Source organism: Rissa tridactyla, chromosome 2 (assembly GCF_028500815.1).
Source record: "Rissa tridactyla isolate bRisTri1 chromosome 2, bRisTri1.patW.cur.20221130, whole genome shotgun sequence".
In the NCBI taxonomy this organism is placed as follows: Eukaryota; Metazoa; Chordata; class Aves; order Charadriiformes; family Laridae; genus Rissa; species Rissa tridactyla.
The window spans coordinates 145,554,716-145,574,250 of record NC_071467.1 but is presented as its reverse complement, the minus strand read 5'-3'; the positions used below and the strand labels follow the sequence as shown (position 1 = coordinate 145,574,250).

General features: G+C 38.0%; 1 protein-coding gene across 3 annotated transcripts in view; it reads right to left on the bottom strand.

The window, feature by feature from the left end:
• Positions 1-19,182, bottom strand: part of MRC1 (mannose receptor C-type 1) — a 59,423-nt gene extending 40,241 nt beyond the window's left edge. The window contains exons 1-6 of one of the 3 annotated variants that reach the window (XM_054189902.1): positions 19,044-19,182; positions 14,887-15,288; positions 13,221-13,394; positions 8,279-8,443; positions 5,079-5,192; positions 2,522-2,668 (exon numbers count right to left, since the gene is read on the bottom strand). In XM_054189902.1, coding sequence (XP_054045877.1) covers positions 2,522-2,668; positions 5,079-5,192; positions 8,279-8,443; positions 13,221-13,394; positions 14,887-15,288; positions 19,044-19,104 — 1,063 coding nt within the window. In that variant the 5' untranslated portion in view covers positions 19,105-19,182. Of the gene's footprint in view, positions 1-2,521; positions 2,669-5,078; positions 5,193-8,278; positions 8,444-13,220; positions 13,395-14,886; positions 15,289-19,043 lie in introns of those variants that run through there. The other 2 variants (XM_054189903.1, XM_054189904.1) reach the window with 2 other exon arrangements.
• Between the last annotated feature and the right edge of the window lie 353 nt (positions 19,183-19,535).

Sequence of the window (19,535 nt, the reverse complement as noted above, 5' to 3'; positions counted from 1 at the left end):
CTATAAGCTTGGCTTCCTGAAGTCTGAAGATTTCACAGTGATTAGCTTGGGTGTCTAAAAACAAGAAAGCACTATGTGAAGTGTGTCTCATGATTCATTTTTCTCTCTCTCACGCTCATTCTCTGTAGTCTGGTAAGAGAGAGGTCACACAGCAGTCACAACAGTGACACTATGAGCATTTATTTCCTCTAATCTAATGTTTTATGAAACATTAGAAACTTAATACTTTAAGAACACTTTGTTGGATTGGGATGAAATCTATTTTGGCCGTCACTTTGTGGAGGTAGACAGACAGCCTTTCCTTAGAAAATTAAGTTAAAAAATACGCAAGTTTTGAGTGTCAAATTAACAGGTTCCTATTAATCCACTTTGCTGTGTTACAGCACAAATGCTTTAAAGCCCAAAGATTCTGCATCACTTAGATGCATAAAATGATGTGGCCCCCTGCTGGAAAAAACACTTCTGCTACAAAAAAAAATCGTACAGCTGTTGGCTTTGTGAAAATCTTCATCTGCAACATAAATAAATGTTCTATAAAGATTTTTCTCTATTTTATTTTGGACACAAGCATGATTATATTCTGTTGTAAAGTGTCCCAGAGTCCTCACATACTGCCTTGTTAGACTCAGTTGTAACTTCTAGGGTTTAAATTTCAAAGGATTGCTTCTGGTTTTAATGTTAAGTGCACAACTAAGTGCATGGATGAATTCGCGAATAATTTATTTCTTGACTCAGGAGCCCTAGTCAGGAAAACATCATCTGCCATGAGTTTTCCTTCACATCATTAGAAGCTGAGGGCACTTAACACCTTGTATGATTGCATGCTTATCCCTTTTGTGACTTCCCCCCACAGGACATTTTGGAAAATATATTATGAAGTGAATCACTGACAATCTCTGGTTCACCTGTCAACAAGTTTACCTAGCAATTTCTGTACAATCGAAAACTTTTGTCTCGTTTCTGTTTTTACTCCAAATTACTAGTAAACTGCGGGGGAAGAGAGGGCAGAATCAAAAGCCTAATGCATAAGAAAGAAATGGCCATTAGACTCCCCAAAACTGAATTTAAATCTACATAAGGTAGCAGCCAGTATTTAATTGGTAGTATATTTTTGGACATCAGTGTTTAAGAACTTATGCATGAAACCTGAAAAGCTGAGCAGCAGCCAACTGAACAATCTAAGACAACCTATATAAATTAAATTGTCTGGTTTTCAGCTGTATACAAATATTAACAAAACTTTACATCTTAATTTAGGAAATAATTAAAATATCCACTGAAGTCCTTCTCAGTTAAGGCAACGAATATGCTCAATTTCAACACTTTAGTATTAATTTAATTAATTTAAGCATGAAATGTTGATGTCAATATTTAATTAATGAGAAAAATGGCTTTTGAGACAATTTTAATTAATGAGACAAATCATTTAATTCATGAGAAAAAATGTGGTTTTTTTCTCTTAGCAATAAAGAAAAACAAATTAAGCAGAAGTCTCTACCCTAAGTGTTTTTGACAGGACTCGTTATATATTGGCAAATTCAGGAAAAGCATTAAAAGCCCATAGTTTTTAGGCCAAATGTCAAACACTGAGTTCCCAAAATATCTGCTTTGCTGATAATTCGTATTAATAAATGGACTGGAAATCCAGTAATGGTTTAGCTTACTGCTTCTAAAACCTATACAAGATAATGCCAGTGGAAATACCTATATGGCCTAGAAAAAGAAAGAAACTTGGAAAGAACAGAAGGAAGGAGTGATGAAACAAAGGAATAAGATAAAAGGTTTTTATAGTACACAGAGAGCTAATAAGGAAACAGGTCTAAATAAAGCTACGAAAACTTATCCCTGTTTTGTCTTTCCTATGTAGATTAGGCAAGTGCCATAATTACATTTCTTCTGAAAAAGTGTCTGTGGATATATGTTTTAAATAATTTCATAAATAATTTAGATATTTTATATATATACAAATAAATAATTTTATACATCTATATATAAATATATATCTATTTATAACACATATATGTATTATTTAACTACATATATGTAATTATTTAACTTTCTCAAAATAATTAAAAAATCCTCTGGTCCACTACCAACTTGCACTGGCAAACTTACTCTATCTCATAACTAGTAAAAATGACAGGAAGAAGAAATAGACTAGATTCACTGAGTACATGGGGCTTTAGATGGTTAAATCTTTTTCTTTTTTAACATCAAATTATTTCTCTTTTTATTTTATGAACAAGATGTGATAGTTCTGCTTGTTTTTGGAAAAGAGAACTCCACCATTTCTGCAATTTAGAACTCGGAGCTACTGAAGAAAGATTATTACACAGGAAGTAGGGAGGCCAGAAGAAAAAGGAAGTATAAACTGTTCACTTTTACAGGGAATCTTGGTCAAGCCATAGCCTGCAGAGACCCTTGCTTGGTTTCACCATGTGCAATAACAAACGGCTATTTGAATTACAGATAAAAACCACTGGTCATTAATAATTTGTGGAGGTTTTGTTACCAAACCTACCTTTCGGAATAATGAAAGATTCTAAAGTAGCATTTCCCCGTTTACAAATATAGCCAAGTTTCTGGTCGCATTCCCGGTTCTCCCACTTAGCACCTTTGCCAGGATTTAATGCTGCACAGATTTTTCCAGGTTCTGGAGAAGGGTGTCCTTTAAAAACAAACAAAACAAAACCTCAACAACAACAACAAAGTATAAGCACATCATTGTTACCCTCCCCATTCCTCTCACATTCTAATCTGTTCCATGCTTTAATTATAAAATACATTGACATATAGGCAGTTGTGATTCACCACAGTCCTTTAGAATAAATGGGGCGGTTCATTCCCTTAAGACATATTTTTTTCACAGCAACCACAAGTTGAGATATTTATCCAGTTCACAATTTAACAGCCTCTTCACAGGTTCAAAGTCTTGATGAAAAGCATTAGAGTGCAACTATTTATTTTGTTTTGTCCCATTCTAAATGAAGAATGTCTAAACTCCAGAACACAATCCTTAGGTGAAAAAACTGTTCAGTAAGCTAGTCAAATTCTGTACTTAGTATAACAGTAAAGACAGAAAAATAATAAGTAATTATTTGGCTAATGTGAACTTCTTGTTCACTTGTCTAAACAATATGACAATAGCAGGATATTTGGATATTTTCAATTGAAGATTAGCATTAGCGTTAACAGAAACATCTAGAAGAAAAGTAGAACCTGCAGAACAGAACAAATTTCTGCACTAAACCAGATGAACTTTTCAAGATCTGGTCGAATGTGATTGAACTTAACATGGGTTTTTTTTTCATTTCTGAACACATGCCGTTATACTACATAACAAGGAAGTGTCACTACTACTTGACAATAAACACAGCAAACTGATATTTTTTTAGAGTGCAAGATTGTTCACTGAAACATTTCTTATATCATTATGATTTCATTACATTAGATTACAGTTAACTTTTATATTTGCAGTCATGTTATATATTCTCCCCATAGAAGAAAAATATATACTTGCTTCAAAAGTACAAATTTAAACTGTTTTAATGCACAAAAAAAAGTTCAGCTGTTAGCAGTTAGCTCTCCCAAATGCCTAACCAGCATAATTTTAGTTTAAATGTTGATAACTTAGTTCCCATGTTTGTCTGTTATTTATTTAGGGATAGTGAGATGGAAGAATATGAAGCTTCCACAAATTCTCTTAAAATATACTAGTGGAAAAAGAGTCAGCTCTTGAACATCCAGCATAATGGGGATGAGACAGAGGTAGGCTGACCAATATTAAGTCATGAAGGAGATAGCACAAATATAAAAGAGGTTATATGGACTTAAAGAGTATTATCTTTGACTGAAATTAAGGAACATAAGGAGTTAAAGATAAATGGAGCCCATTTTGGTTACACCCAAACCCATCTAATTCTTTACAGGACAACTGAGAGTTGTCCACACTTCTAACAGCCATGAACAGCTCCCCTTGTTACTTTGGCTCCACCTCACAATCAGTTTGCTCCCACTCTTCATTACATGCAGATCCTCATCAGTGCATTTGGATGACAGACCTATAAATACCTTCACAGCAACTTGCAGTTCAGCCCATCTGTTTACCCTTGTGTGCTCACTCCACTGGAGAGCTATTTATAAAGTAGTTCAATTCACCCTTCAAAGCCTACCTACTCAAGAAGTCTGTCCACCTAAAATATGCTTTTGGCCTCATCTACACAAGGAAGCCACTGGGTAATACAATGGAGTGTACATTTATAGTTACTGCAGATTAAATACATGTGACATGCTCAATGAAAGTAAGTAGGAGTATTTACAGTGCATAACTTCAGACATGTACTTTAGTCTCCAAAGGCTTCCTGAATAGTCACTGCAAAGGAAGAAGGGTCATGCAAAAGGACACCCTAACATAGGCACTCTGAATAGCAAACCAGAAAAGCACCTCTTCTTCGCCATGTATACAGTTGGCATAGAGACCAACTTTTTAATAACGGCATCAGAGTTCAACATCGCAGCTACAAATGTGAAGTTGCTGGGTTTGCTTCAAAGTAGACTAGCCTAATGTGGTCAGTTTGATACATATTACTACCATGGGTAGGTTAATCGCAAATGAAAATGAAAATCTAATCTTTAAGAAAATAACAAAAACAAATTGGAAAGGAAAGGAATTTAAAAACAAACAAACAAAGATTTTAAAAAAAAACAACACCCAAACTTAAAAAGCCTACACTGAGCTGTCTAATCTCACAAATGAAGATACGTATTGCATCAGATTTATTCTGTATTCGTATAGAAATTGAATAAATCAAGAATATATACAAAAGAAGTGTAAATAGATGACTTTTAAAACTTTCCTCTGGATTTTGATGCTACCATTTCCATTGTGAATAATAAATTAAGCCCAATGTGTATCCCTAGCATAAGGGCCATTACTCACAGTGTTTATAGCCACAGTCAGAATCTTTCAACATCAAACGACATCTAATAATTGTAGAACAGAGTACTAGAAAAGAAATATGTTACATGATGACCAACTTTTTGCCTTTTAAACTGAGTAGCAACATATTTAACCTTACCTGGAACCCAATTTAAGTATCGAAAAGGAGCACCACCAACCCATTGCCATCCGCTGTTGAAATTCAAACTGTTAAGACCAAACCAGAGAGCGGTACTCAGTTTGCCAGTCAAACCTAGGTAACAGAGACAAAGAGAGATACTGGAAATGCACAGCAAGAGCAAACACTCTCAAAACAAGAGCTAAATTCTAGCTATACCATCTGCTTCTCCTTTTTCCCAGTACAAGTTTTAACAACTTTCAACCTTTTAGCTAAGGTGGCTATGCTAAACCTGCACAACATGTCATCATCTCACATGGGTCGCTGCAGTTTTGGAGTTTTCACAGTTTTTGGTGTGGAGAATTTTACTACAATAGAAAACAAAATGACACTTCTGCATGCTCTTTATAAGCCGATGATCGTAAATATGAAACAAATCACTTTTTTCCAGAATTATAAAATACTGAATTGATAAAGTTGCACAAAAGGTGACAAAACCAAAAAATCAGTTTTCTAAAATGAAACGTGAATACTTTCCTGTTGTATAGTTTATTTTCCAATAAAATTAACAAATGTAAGTTTCAAATTTACAAAATGCCGTAAAGTAAAAAAACTGTCTGCATTTTAACAAACGACATTAAAATGTGGTCATTCCAAACGTCATCTTTTTGACAGCACATCTTGTACATTTTTCAGCTCATCTGATTACACTTCTTTAGCCAATGATACGTCAGGCTTCTAAAACCAGTTCCAAATTAATCCTCCAGTTCTGAAAAGCACCTAGAAATATCAGGCTTATGTATGGTCCTGCTGAATTCTCTAGCATTATTTATAGTCATTATTAATCAATTGTCCATCCCTGCCTTTCGTATAAGACTTGGAAGCCCAGCTGGATGACTGCTAATTTTTTTGAATTAAATGTATTTCTGCATACCTCACAGAAAATCATTGCACTATACATATTTATTTATGCTTCTACCGATGGCATCATGCCAGCATGTAATTTTGCTCTATATATTTCAGTTGTCTTTGACACCATCATTATGGGTAGCATTTGAGGCATGGCAATGTTAAAAGGAGGGGTATTTAAGCACTGGAAAGGACTGGAATGTCATACAGGAGCCTGATTTGGCACCAACACATTAATGGGTTCCAGTACTTCTTCTACACAAACAAGTTGTGTTTAAGACAATCAAGAACTGGGCATGATAGGTAATCCTGGTTCTGCCAGGAGAGCTGTAGAATGAAAAACTGATATCCACATACATTTGGGAGCAATATCTAGTAGTTTGCAATTAAAACACACCTACTAATAATTCACTTCTATATGTCAGTGCCAGGTTGCTCCCTTGAGCATTAATTTCAATGATAATTTCATCATACTTAGTAAAAAAAAAAAAAAGACCCATGTTTTGAACAAATCCTTAAATTGAAAAGAGAAGTTTAGACAGAACAGACTGTTCATAGTATTAAAAATGTATTTATCATTCCTCTAAATTGGAGAAATATGGATTTGATGGATGCACTACTAGATGGATAAGGAATTGGCTGGACGGCTGCATCCAAATTACACTTAATGGCTCAATGTCCAACTAGAAACAAGTGGTGTCCCTCTAGGGTTTGTGTTGGGACCAATACTATTAAATGTCGTCAGTGAGATGGACAGTGGGATCAAGTGCACCCTCAGCAAGTTTGCAGATGACATCAAGCTGAGTGGTGCAGTTGACAAGCCTGAGGGAAGGGATGCCATCCAGAGGGACCTTGACAGGCTTGAGGAGTAGGACCCATGAGAACCTCATGAAGTCCAACAAGACCAAGTGCAAGGTCCCCAATATCAACATGGACTCACGGCTGAGTGGATTGAGAGCAGCCCTGCTGAGAAAGACTTGTGGGTACTGGTGGATGAAAAACTGAGTATGAGCCAGCAATGTGCGCTCCCAGCCCAGAAAGCCAACCATATCCTGGGCTGCATCAAAAGAAGCGTGGCCAGCAGGTCGAGCGAGGTGATTCTCCCCCTCCAGTCCTCTTATGAGGCTCCATCTGGAGTACAGCATCCAGTTCTCAGGTCCCCCCAGTACAAGACAGACATGGACCTGTTACAGTGGGTCCAGAGGAGGGTCATGAAAATGATCAGAGGGTTGGAACACCGCTCCTGAGAAGAATAGTTGAGAGAATTGTTCAGCCTGGAGAAGAGAAGGCTCCAGGGAGACCTTATCATAGCCTTTCAACATATAACCGGGGCTTATAAGAAAGACAGAGAGAGACTTTTTACCAGGGCCTGTAGCGACAGAACAAAGGGGAACGGTTTTAAAATGAAAGAGGGTAGATTTACATTGGACATAATGAAAAGTTTTTATGATTAAGTTGGTGAGACACTGGAACAGGTTGCCCAGAGAAGCTGTGGATACCCCTGATTAGAAGTGTTTAAGGCCAGGTTAGATGGGGCTTTGAACCACATGATATAGTGCAAGATGTCCCTTCCAATCCAAATCATTCTCTGATTCTATGAACTTACACAGAACAACATACAGCTTATGGCATAGAAAAGTTTATCTTCCAACTGATGGAACATATTTAGCATATTTTCTAATCTATTTAATAGATTAATCAGTGGACTGCTTTATGTGTGTACACAGTCTAAGAAGGTAATAAAGAGGAGATTGTGTCATTGTAGAATGCAAATGTATTCATCACTAATTCAAGACTGAATTTTCTGAGGAGAAGTTTGGAAATTACTTCAAAAAACACTGAAGAAGATTGAAAATAAAACAAGCTATTTGTAAGTCCTTTTGTTTATTAGTTCTTTTTCTTTCTTTTCATATTTTAGCACACACTGATGATATGACAGCTTTAAAGATATAGGCAAAAAATGCTGACTAGTATATGCAACAAGTAGAGCACAAAAAGGATGCAATCTTTGTATCTGCATCTTTGGTTTACAAACTATATTGCATTTTCCTGCATTCCAACGTTCATTCTTTATTGTTTGCATTATCTAATTGCTGTATTTTTTGTTGCTGTAAGTTTCTGGCAATATTAAATCAGGATAAAATAATCATTATCTGTCTGATTTTTCCAGCTGAATTGTTCAAGATAACAATTTAAATCTACCAACTACCAGAATTGAACAAATATCCATTTTCAAGATGCAACATGCTCTATAGATGTCACTGTTACAATAATGCACTTTTAAAAAAAACTGATGGATAATATTACCCTACCTGTCAGGTATGTTTGTTCGTGCAACTCTGTGATGCTTAATAACTCTGCCTTCTGTTGTTGACAGCTTTTTCTTGCCTGGTGCCATTTCAGAGCTGCATCGGAGTTTATCTGATACTGGACGTTTGTTAAAGGATTTGTATTCCACAACACATCAATACCATTAACTGCAGGGAGAAAAGGAAATGTCGTAACTGATCATGAAGATGGAGCCAGAAAAAATACAGAATAAAGTGTGTAATAAAAATACACAAAGCCTAAACACTGCTGTAGACAACTGGTTTAAAAGGAGACCTGAGGCTCCCTAGTGTGTCAGTAAACCCAGGGTAGAGCTAAACTATGACAGCCACGTTGGACAGTACATTGGTAATGAAACAACGCCCCTGTTTTCTCTAGCATAACAAAGCTGCTGTTTAAGGCAGTAGATGAGCAGCTGAAGTCATGCTAAAACAATTGATTTGTCACTGTGGAGAAAAAGACTAAAAACTTCCAGACCCATGCTAGCTAAGGTATATATCAAGCTGACCACTTTTCTGAGATAAGAAACCCCAATTTTTTTACTAATTTTGGGTACTGCGTAAAGTGGCTATGGATTTTCTTACTGTGAGAGAGGTAATCAGACACAAGCCGTGAAGGCAATATTTACATTATCAGCATCCATCTCACACTTTCCTGCAATTTGCCATTTGTCTTAAGCATGTATCTGACATACCACCACACTTTCTTCTCTGCCATGTGACCTGACTGTCATCTCCTTGAATATCTGAACTTGGCACTTTTAGGCAATGCCAAACCAGTGAAAAACTCATCCAGCAGAGCCCAACATTAGAAGTGGCCCCAGAAGGTACCACACTCCTTACACCGCTGCAGCCTTTCCTGGCTTATCTCAGTTGGATCCCCACAACCAGCAACAGACAACAGTGCAATCTTGCTCTGCCAAAAATGGAACCTACAGGAGGCCCCAACACTGATCTAAATAACACTCCATAAAGAGATTAAAGTTGCATGACAAAAGCACAATATAGCAGAGATCACTGTATGTCTGCTGACAGTGGGAAAACGACTGAAATTCCTGCAGCCTGTGTCAGAGTTTCTCAACTTGCAAGCTGTGAAAAAAAAGAAAGAAAGAGGTCTTTTTCTTTTCCAAATTGATAGAGATCGGAAGATCTACATGTGCAAATAAAAGGAAAACAGTACAATAAACAAAACTCAAGACAAACCATGATACATGTTAAATGTCAGCAGGTCAGTAACCAGTTCCACTTTTTCCTGTATTAAATTTGATAAACTATAGATAATATGAAGTGCTTCTTGAAGTGCTTCTTTTCAGATTAGCCTTAGAAAACAAAAATCAAATATGACCTACTGTAATATTGGCATGTGACTAAAAATGGGAACTTTCATCCCATTATTATTATCCACAAACCAACTTCTGTCCAAAATATTTCATGACTATCAGAAAGCAAAATTTCTTTGTTACACTGTGTTCTACAAGACCATAAATTCCTGTGCACAAGCACAAGCCTGGGATAAAACACAAATTGCAGAAATATTAAAATCTATATTTCAATAAAGAAAACTGGTTCTGACTTGATAGAAGGGGTTTTATAAGTCCTGTACAATTATTACAGAGGAAGAAGTAAAAAAGTCTCAGGCATTTATCCAACCTTCTACCTCACTCCTCCAGTCTTATAAATTATAGCTGACTTGCATATGGTGCTCTTCTGTAGAACTTTGGTCTTTCATAAAAATAAAGTTAATTTCTGAATTAATTTGATATTTGAGTTTGATGAGGTCAAATGCCTTCACAGAGCAGGGAGCAGGATCTTGTAAAATCTATATGCTATCGTTTAAAACTTAGTATCCACAGAGAAACCAGAAGATTCATCACTTTTCTGGAATGCTATATTTTAGCATCTAAACTAAATTAATGTTAAACCAGCCTGTCCTTAGAATCATAGAATCTTCATGGTTGGAAAGGACCTTTGAGATCATCGAGTTCAACCATACACACACAAAAAAAAAAAAAAAAAACCAAAAAAAACAAAGAAAAACAAAACCTACAATCTCTGTCACTAGAGCATAGTGGCTTAGTACGTAACTAGAAATAAAGAATGAAAAAGCTGAACTTTATCCCTACACAGATAAATTCAGCATGCATTTTTGTATACACTGAGATTAGTGAAATCTATTTCCACTACGATTACTATCAAAATCGCAAAAGTACAATATAGATTTCATTCGTGTCTTTGAACATTCTGTCTTTAAAGAAAAGAAAAGAAAAGAAAAGCAGATCAAAAATGCATTGAATTTCAAACATAGTCCTTGACAGACAAGTTCAAACTTATAGGAAAGTCATAAAGTCCTGAACAATGCAAATATTTATTACATTTACAATTTTTAAAATGCCAACTTGATTACCATATCAAAATATGGTATTTGTCCTGAGAGATTTTAATTTTAAAATTGCAAGCTGATATATGGCCTTTGACTAGCAGTAACAATAAAAGTGTTCTTGTTTGTTTAGTTATCTATCCAGAACAAGTTGTAATCTCAGTCCAATATCCTTGGAAACTGCATGAATAGAACCATGGCAAACAAAAACTGGATATAAATCTTGCTAGACAGTCTATAAAATAACTGCCATTGCTTCCTTTCTGAGCATAGAGTAGGGAAGGAATATCATAATAAATACACTACAGTTTAATGGGAATTTATAATATAGTATATGAAGTTATAATGCTGTCAATAGTAAAACAGTCTAAAGTATACTAAACTTCCTTCACATGCTTATCTTCACCTTAGATGTCATTTGCTAAAATGCTCCTCTCTTTTTTTTCCCATAGATAAATTCGTGAGGTCCAGAGTCAGGTTACAAGTTCCAGATAAATCAGAAGAACCAACACAAATCACCTCACACAATTTAGTTCACCAATTTACCAAACATTTTCAACCACCCTGAAAACCACAATGAAAAACCTTTCAAAACATCTTGAAACAGCAGCACGGGGGAAAAGCCTGTCATAGAAAATAAATTCAGTATTTGTGAATAAATACAAGGATGTAGATTTGCCCAATGATTAACATACCAGTCCAAGACTATTTAAATATTTCCTCATTCTCTGCAGTATTTATTTCCTTCCTAATCAGCTGCAAGTTTTATGTATCATTTATAAGGCTTTCTAAATTCCTCACAGAAATTCTAGCCCTTTCATCTGTCAAGAAAGGGGCCTCCATGGACTTTTGCCCACTGGAATACAGCTACAGGCACACCTCATGACTTACTCTCCTGATGGTCTTGTTTTCTTTCCCAAAGCCTACTTCTACACTGCAGTGCAACATACAGCACAAAAAGACACAGTGTAACCTGTAAAGAACAAGTATTCCTAGGCTACTAAAAATCGTCTGATGTAGCAATACTTCCCAGCTTCTTCCTGTGGAATTTCAGTTTCCACTATCACTGTATCAGCATATCTTTTTGAAGAACCAAATTAGCTTGTAATATTAGTTGTAATAGTTTGTATCACATATTTTCGTATTGGCACCTTTGCTACCCCAGACAGCTTATGAAGCAACAAACACTTTAATCTTATTAAATAAATCGCAACATACAAAGACTTAAATGTTCTGTGTTAAAGGTGCTGTTGAAATTTATTAACTTATCAATCTCTCATGCAGTGCATTCCTCTTTCATAGGGATGACTACCACAGCCCGCCTCTCATTAAAATATATGACCCAAACTTGAATATTTTACAGGTAATACTGAAGAATCAGGAAGGAAACATGCAGGCAATCAGCATAAAGCAGCTTTTTCCAAAAACAATCACAGCCATCTGAATGGATTTCCTTGAATTATGCCAAAGAATTAAACAAAATTTTAATGATGCCTCCTATTTGCTTTACTCAAAGAACACTAGACGTAGCATTCTTAAGTTGATCTTGCATGTGCTGTATTAATGGGATTTATATTCCCAGCATGTTTTTAATATCTTGAAAATAATACTGGCATAGGAAAAAAAACCGCAATTTTTATTTGCCTAAAATAATGACTGTAACATTCATGGCAATCAGGCAAGGACACTGATACTCCATCATCAAACCAGTTAAGATCAACCCATGCTGTTTTCTTCACATCAAAGAAAAGACATATTTTCCTCCTTAGCTCTGACTGCGGTCAGATGGAGCTTTACAGCAAAACACAATAATAAAGAAGAAGGGAGGGAGAAGTGCTACCTCTCTCAGCATGACAGAAAAAGCAGCTGATTGCGGACAAAATACTTAGTACATATTTTACAGAAGTTCAGGGAAATTTTATTCAAATTTAAAAGAATTCAAATACATACAGGCATAATACTCCAATTTGCTGAAAGTAATATCAACATTTCTAAATAAAGTTCTGTATATTCATAATACTACAATTGAAACTAACTATACTCAAACCAGGGAATTTAGAATATAAATACTTCTCATTGGTTTTAAATACTATGTAGCACACAGATTTGGGAAATACTGGGATTTAGTAAAAAGTGCATGTAAGCACTTTCATGTTTAAAAGGCAACTCATTCTACAAAGTAGTCTTAATTTTCAATTAAGCTATATTCTAGCTTCTAGATCTGCTGCATAAACTTCTACACGGCCTTTTGCATATACTAATTTAGCACCTTTACATCTAATTAACTTTCTATTTAAGTAAATGGTGTAATTACAGATTCCAGCATATGATTAACACACTTTCACCCGGATGTAGGTAGTCAATTTTTTTTTATGCTGAGCCCTATATTTGCATATTTAAGTAATTTCTAAAAGGATAGCAGGATGCATGGAGCCAGAAAAATGCAACATTTCAAACTGTATTTTAAACAGTAAAGCACATGATAAGGACACCAATATTTCCAGGCAGCTGGATAACAGCACAGCAGAATCTTGAACATACAAAACTTACATTTCAATGGGCAAAATCCATACATCTTGTCAACATCAAAGTTTGAAGTGGTTCCACACCAGAACCAGCCATCTGATCTGCCAGCATCTGTGCAGTCAGCATACCATTTATCACCAAACTTAAAAGGGAATACACAAGGTGCTCCATTGGCATTTCCTTTTACTGTGTAGGTATCTAAGGAGACACGACAATTTAAAAATGTATAAGCAGTAATAAGTATAGCATATATATCAGTTCGGCTTTATCATCATATTATAGCACATTACAGAAAGCAGAGCTTGCTAGCTTAGTATACAAGCTGTACTAGAAATGGGACATTGATAATTTTACTCTCTAGGTCTAAGCTGATATCCACGTCCACAACGAGACAAATTTTTATTGTTTAAGGAGACCACTGACCAGAACAGGCTGAACAAAGACAAGTACATTCCTGTGCTAAATTTTACATGCATAACAATCAAAAGCGTAAAATCCACACTACTGTAGATTGGGATCCACATAACATGCCATTTTCTTTTTAAGCACAAACAACTGCTGGTTCTTCTGTCAATAACCCACTCAATTGCTGACCATTTTAGACAGTGAAGAGCACGCACATGTAAAATTGAAAGATATATACCACAGAGTGACTTCAATATATTATGCCCAAATAAAATCTCCATTGGCATCTAAAGATATTTTTTTGCCATCAGAAACCTGCCTTAATGAAACTTATCAAAGTAACTAAAGCAGCTTTCTTTGTGTGCACATATAACATACATGCATTGAGAGAACATAAAGGGGAACACTACTTGACAGGGACTGTTGGAGAGATGACATACCAAGGCCACTGTCTCACAGATCTGCTAGAAAACAAAGGAGGAAGGAATGGGAGGCCATCACTCCATCTCCCCCCGTCTCCTTTCACATAATTTTCTTTGCCAGGGTACTTTTATTCTGGCTCTAGACCAAGGACTAATACCGTAATCAGCCATTGCGTAAACCCTAGAAAATGCATCCTTACCTCCCTCTGTGCCCATTTCTTTTATCAAACTATACTAAATGGGAAGCCAAACGTATTCCCAGATACTTACCATACATATATGTATATATGTATGTATGTATCATACACAACCTTTTCAAATTTAACTATTTAAATTATTTTATTTCTTTGTCTAACACTTCAGCGCCAACTCTGAAACTCGCTTTGAAAACCTAGGAAGGCATCTTCAATATGCTGGAGCTGAAGATATCAAGAGTTAGCTAAATTCTTACAGCATAATTCATATTTGCTCCCCAAGAAAAAAAAAAAAAAACAAAACATAATCAACAGACTATACACTCACACTATGTCTTTCTGTAGACTTGTAAATAGTAAAAGCTATCATTGACTGTTGTGTGATAGTTATACATGTGTTCTGAATAACCATAGACTTTTTTTTCCTTCTCCAAATGAATCACCACTATGCAAGGTTAATTATCTATCAGAATGTTGACAACTTTGACAAAAAAGCAAAATGAACCCCTCAAAAACCAAAGCTCACAATCAAGTATTGCTGATTTCACCAGAAGTCACAATCACTGATCATTAACAAGATGAAGGAAATTCTCCTACACTTCTAAGTATTTTAATTAGATACGCATAGAAATGAGTTTGAAATACAGAAATTAATTCACAGAACTTTACCTTCGTAGCCTCGAGAACACAGATCGTCTGTGGTTCCGTAGACTTTCCACCTACTCCATAAACCAGATCCCTTGTACAGCATAATATTCCTTTCCTGTCTGTTTCCATAGTTGAAAAACAAATCTTCCCCTTGGATTGCAAAGAGGGTCTCATTTCTGCATTCCCATCGCTGAAGTTCACTAGCCTTGTCACAAGGATACAGAGTGATCGGAACCCAGTCTTTCTTCGAAGGCACTCCCAAGCACAATTTGAATGCTACGCTCATAAGCTGGTGATCTGAGACCCACCTGAATTTTTGTGACTCACTTTCTTGAACGCAAGGAGCAGTAGTCACTGAATTAGAACTTTGAGTAAGTACACAGCGCTTGTGTTCTTCATTATATATTAAGAAGATGCTAGTATCTGTAAGACAAAAAACACTGGAATCATTTGGTTTGAAGTAATCTTACCTACTGCCTAAATGAAATATGAATCTGGAAACTACTCTTGGGGTTAAAATCTCATCTGATCAGCAAAAGAAGGTGCGGTACTTCTGTGGCCTACACCTGTTAAAGTGACTGTAGAATGCAAGCAGTTCAGATGTGAGGACATTTCAACTATTTTGCATCAGTGAAAGCATCTACGCTCAAAAGTGCAAAGCAGCTGAGATGCGGATCTAGTGTCTCCTGTAGCTTTACAGCATGGCTTAAAGTGAAGAGGAAAAACACACTCGTGGTATTATTCCAAGCTGCAGCCACGGGAGTTATTGAAACAACGGAGCGTGCACACCATACACTGCAGATGTTGACACTGAGCACGCCAGCAGCACTGGCTCCTTGATCCTGGCTCCCAGGCGTGAGGAGATGACAACAGCCATTAAGTTCTTCAGGCTCTGCTTCCCCACAGTGGGGAGTTCTGTTCCCATAAGCTCCACTAAAATCCTTAAAGTCTGAACTGAGGGGAAGGATTTTTTTTTAAGCTTCATACACAAGCTACTTGTAGGGCTGGAACGGCATATTCATTTTTCACTCAAGTGCAGTAATCAGTGATTTCTTTCTCCTTTCTTACATTTCTCCATTATGAATGAAATACTGGCAACAGTGGGATTTGCCATCATCAGGTATGTCTCTTAATGACTTATGAAAATCTACAAGTCTCTTCATAGCTCCCAAAGTTATTTCTCCCTCTTAGTAAACAGCGCTTCACAGCATGCATTTTCATGTATTCAAGGTTTATTTCAAAATTGTAACCACTAGAAAAGTTTTTAGCATCTCTTACGCTTGTATGTACTATGGAGTGCAACATTTCTGAGCTGGTCTTGCCCAAAGACTGAGAATTTGTCCTCTCTGATCCCCCAAGACACATTTTAGCACAGTAACTTAATAGTTCTCTCTGATAATGGATCGCATAATGTAATAGCATGCACAAGGTCTTAAAACTGTATTTTAACCAGGCTAGAAGTTAGGAAAGAGAAATGTTAATTTATGTGACTCTGGGAATTTAAGGTAATTAAAACATTATTTATATTCATGTATGATTACCAAATTAAACAAATTCTATAATGCAGAAATATTTAAGGGGAAAAAGGTTAATCACAGAAAACGTTCCCTTCTGTACTGAGGCTCCAATGTGGAAAGGATCATATTTTTCTGCAGAAGAACAAACTGGGAACAAATAACCTCTCTCTCAGAGAAACAGCTGACCTAGACTTATCTCATCCATGGTTGTTTCCTTCTCCTGTCCTTTGGCTTCCAACTCACTGGGAAGTAGTGTAAAACTGATGAGCAGTGGAGACAGAAATTGTTGCCCTTTGCCAATCTGTTTTACTCACAGACAATACAAGGAAATGTATAATTATCACTGGTGGTGATAACTTTTTTTATTCTTCTTTTCTACTAGCATTTAGCACAATGTTCTTGTAAACTGATATATGCAATGCTTGCAACTCTCCTTTCCTGAAATCTTATTTAAAGTTTCTAGGTAAAAGAGATGTCAGGCATTTTCACATGTGTGGAAAACACTGCCTGATCTTTCAAGCTACTAAAATTGCATTTGTTGCCTAAAATAACATGCCTTATTTTATGCCGCTTATGGTGTAACAGAGAGGATGCTATGCGTGTGAAAAAGCTACACCAAAGTTGAAAGCCTGGATTGCTGCACCCAAGCCTGAAAGGGTGCAGAGTTTTGGTGTCAGAAACAAGGTTAGAAAGCTGAACAAAGAGGTCTGGCCGGGGGCGGGGCGGGGGGGGAATATCTTTGGTCCTCTGCTTTCCTGACTGCACCTCTACAAAGAGTTAGCAGACTGTAAACACAACACGGCTGCTTATACAAGGGCCCCAGTGCACACAGGGCTCTGACAGGGAATTATACACAGGTAAGCAGCTAAAGAGCTAACGCAGAAAAGCAGGCATTGAAAGTAAGTTGGCACCAAAACAGTAGGACAGCACAGGAGGCAGCAGGATGCAGGAGCAACTGTGGCTGAGGCTGTAGTTGCAGGATTTCTTTCCACTCAGAGTTGCTCCTGTCTCCTTTCTGTGTTCTGCCTGCTTGGACACCGAAGAGGACTCCCATACAACACTTCCTGTGTGAGTTATTAGATAGTCCAGAAGAATATGAAAAAGCAAAGTATTTGTGCAACACTTTCTATGCCCTGCCAACTCTTCTTTGTAAACACTTGATACAGCTCCCGTCAATATGATGAGTTGTGTCTGTAAAATGGGCTAAGCAGAATGACTCATATAACTGTTACTGTGTTTCACTGTTCTGCAGCAATATTTGTTACAGAGCTCTCATAACAGGGTACCATTCTTTGCTATAGATGAGCTGTAGGTGGTACGCTTAAAGGTCCACCACAGCGTGATCATGAGTACCACAGTCTTGGTACTTTGAATTACACCAGTTTCTAACAGACTAATCCATATTTTGAAAATTACTCTGGGAAGGAGGTTCTTTAAAATGCATAGGAATGTGCCAGGCATAGGAACCAACTCACCTCACCGTTATAACCCATTCAGGGAAATCTAGCATCTTTTCCTTCAACTGTCCTAAGTAGATCCTAAAACAATTTTTCTCACAGGCTTTCATTTTTCTTTACCCACCACGCAGTGACTATTTGCCTATCTCTGGCCCCAGCTTATATCCACAGAATTGTGCCATGTACTGTAAAGTCTCACCGGCCAAGTATCTCTTCCACCGTAGAGATTTCCCATATGCCAAGGTAGCCTCACACTCTGCAGCATTTCCAAACTATCACAGATTATGCAAGTGTAAATCAAGAAGCAACTCATGAAGCCAGTGAAGTGCTACCAGGGTTAAACGCTGATGGAGACCATCAGAAGAGCACACCAAAGTGAGAGAAGGGGGAGCAATGAGGCAGCAAGCAGGTAGGATGACTGTCTTCTCCAAGCAGACTCTCACTTACCAGATATAGCCTACAATCATTGCTGCTAATTACACAAAGCAAGAAAGGTTACAAGGCAGTGTTATGAAGTTGTTCTTCAGAAGACCTCAAACCGGAGAGCAGAGGATGCTGAGAGGCTTTTGGTAAGGGCAGACACAAAACTTCAACTGAAAAATAGCAGTGCACTAGAAATCACGGTAATTCTCAGAGCGAGAGAGTACGAGCTCCAGGTTTCCCCAAGAGACACAGCTTTCACCTGTTTTCACAGCTCTGATCCGTGCCAATACCTCAGCAACCTTAACATCCCGCCACGAAAGACGCCTGCCAAAAGCAGGTCCCTGGGCCCATTGAAGACCAGAGGACTGGAGCAAAAGCTCCGACACCAGGCACGAGGCAGCAGCCGAGGGAAAGCTGGGTGGCAGCATGAAATCGATCGAGGGCTGAAACCACAGGGCAGCGGGGGGAAACTGAGGCACGGCCGGTGACAGCCCTGTTTGCGTGCCCATGGTGTTATGGGTGCCAAAAGGCCGCCTCATCGGGCATCTTCGCCCACCGGGCACCTCAGGGTGCAAGAGACAGGCAGGGCGGGCCCGTCGGCCCGCCCCGCCGCATGGAAGCTCCCCTCAGGCAGCACCGACGGGGTTAAAATGGCGGCGGGCTTCTCCACCTGCCTCGACGCTCCCTCCCCCTACAACCCCAGGTCAGGCTGGGCTCGGTGTCCGCCGCGACCCCGCTCTTTGCCGCGACCCATCCCTCGCAAGCCCCTACGGGCACTTACCCAGTAGCGGAAAAACCCGGGGGAGAAGTGCGAGGAGAAGCAGGAGTGGGGAGGGAGCCATCGCCGCTGTGAGGAGAGGGCTTCCCGCCGGGCAGGTCCTCCGCACTTGTGAAGGGCTGGTGGATCAGGGGAAAGCTCTGGGCTCGAAATGATAAGGAAATATCCTGTCACATGGGGCGTTTTGAAATAACAGGAATTCGCTGTTCAAACTTTGCTTTCCTAAGCCTTTTTTTTTTTTTTTTTTTTCTTCCCCCCTCAGCGGAGGGAAGAGCCTCCTTTCAGGCACATGCAGGTGATAACGTGGTGATAGCTGAGAGGAGGGCTGGGTGGTTGGGTTTAGGTTGTTTGGTTTTTTTTGTGGTGGTGGTGTTTTGCTGGGTTTTTTTATCCCCTTTGCCACTCTGTCAGCTTTGCATGTGGGTCAGCCCTTTGTTTTCCAAGAAAACGAGCCAAACCCGCGCCGGGGGGAGGGGGACATTCCCCCCCTCCTTT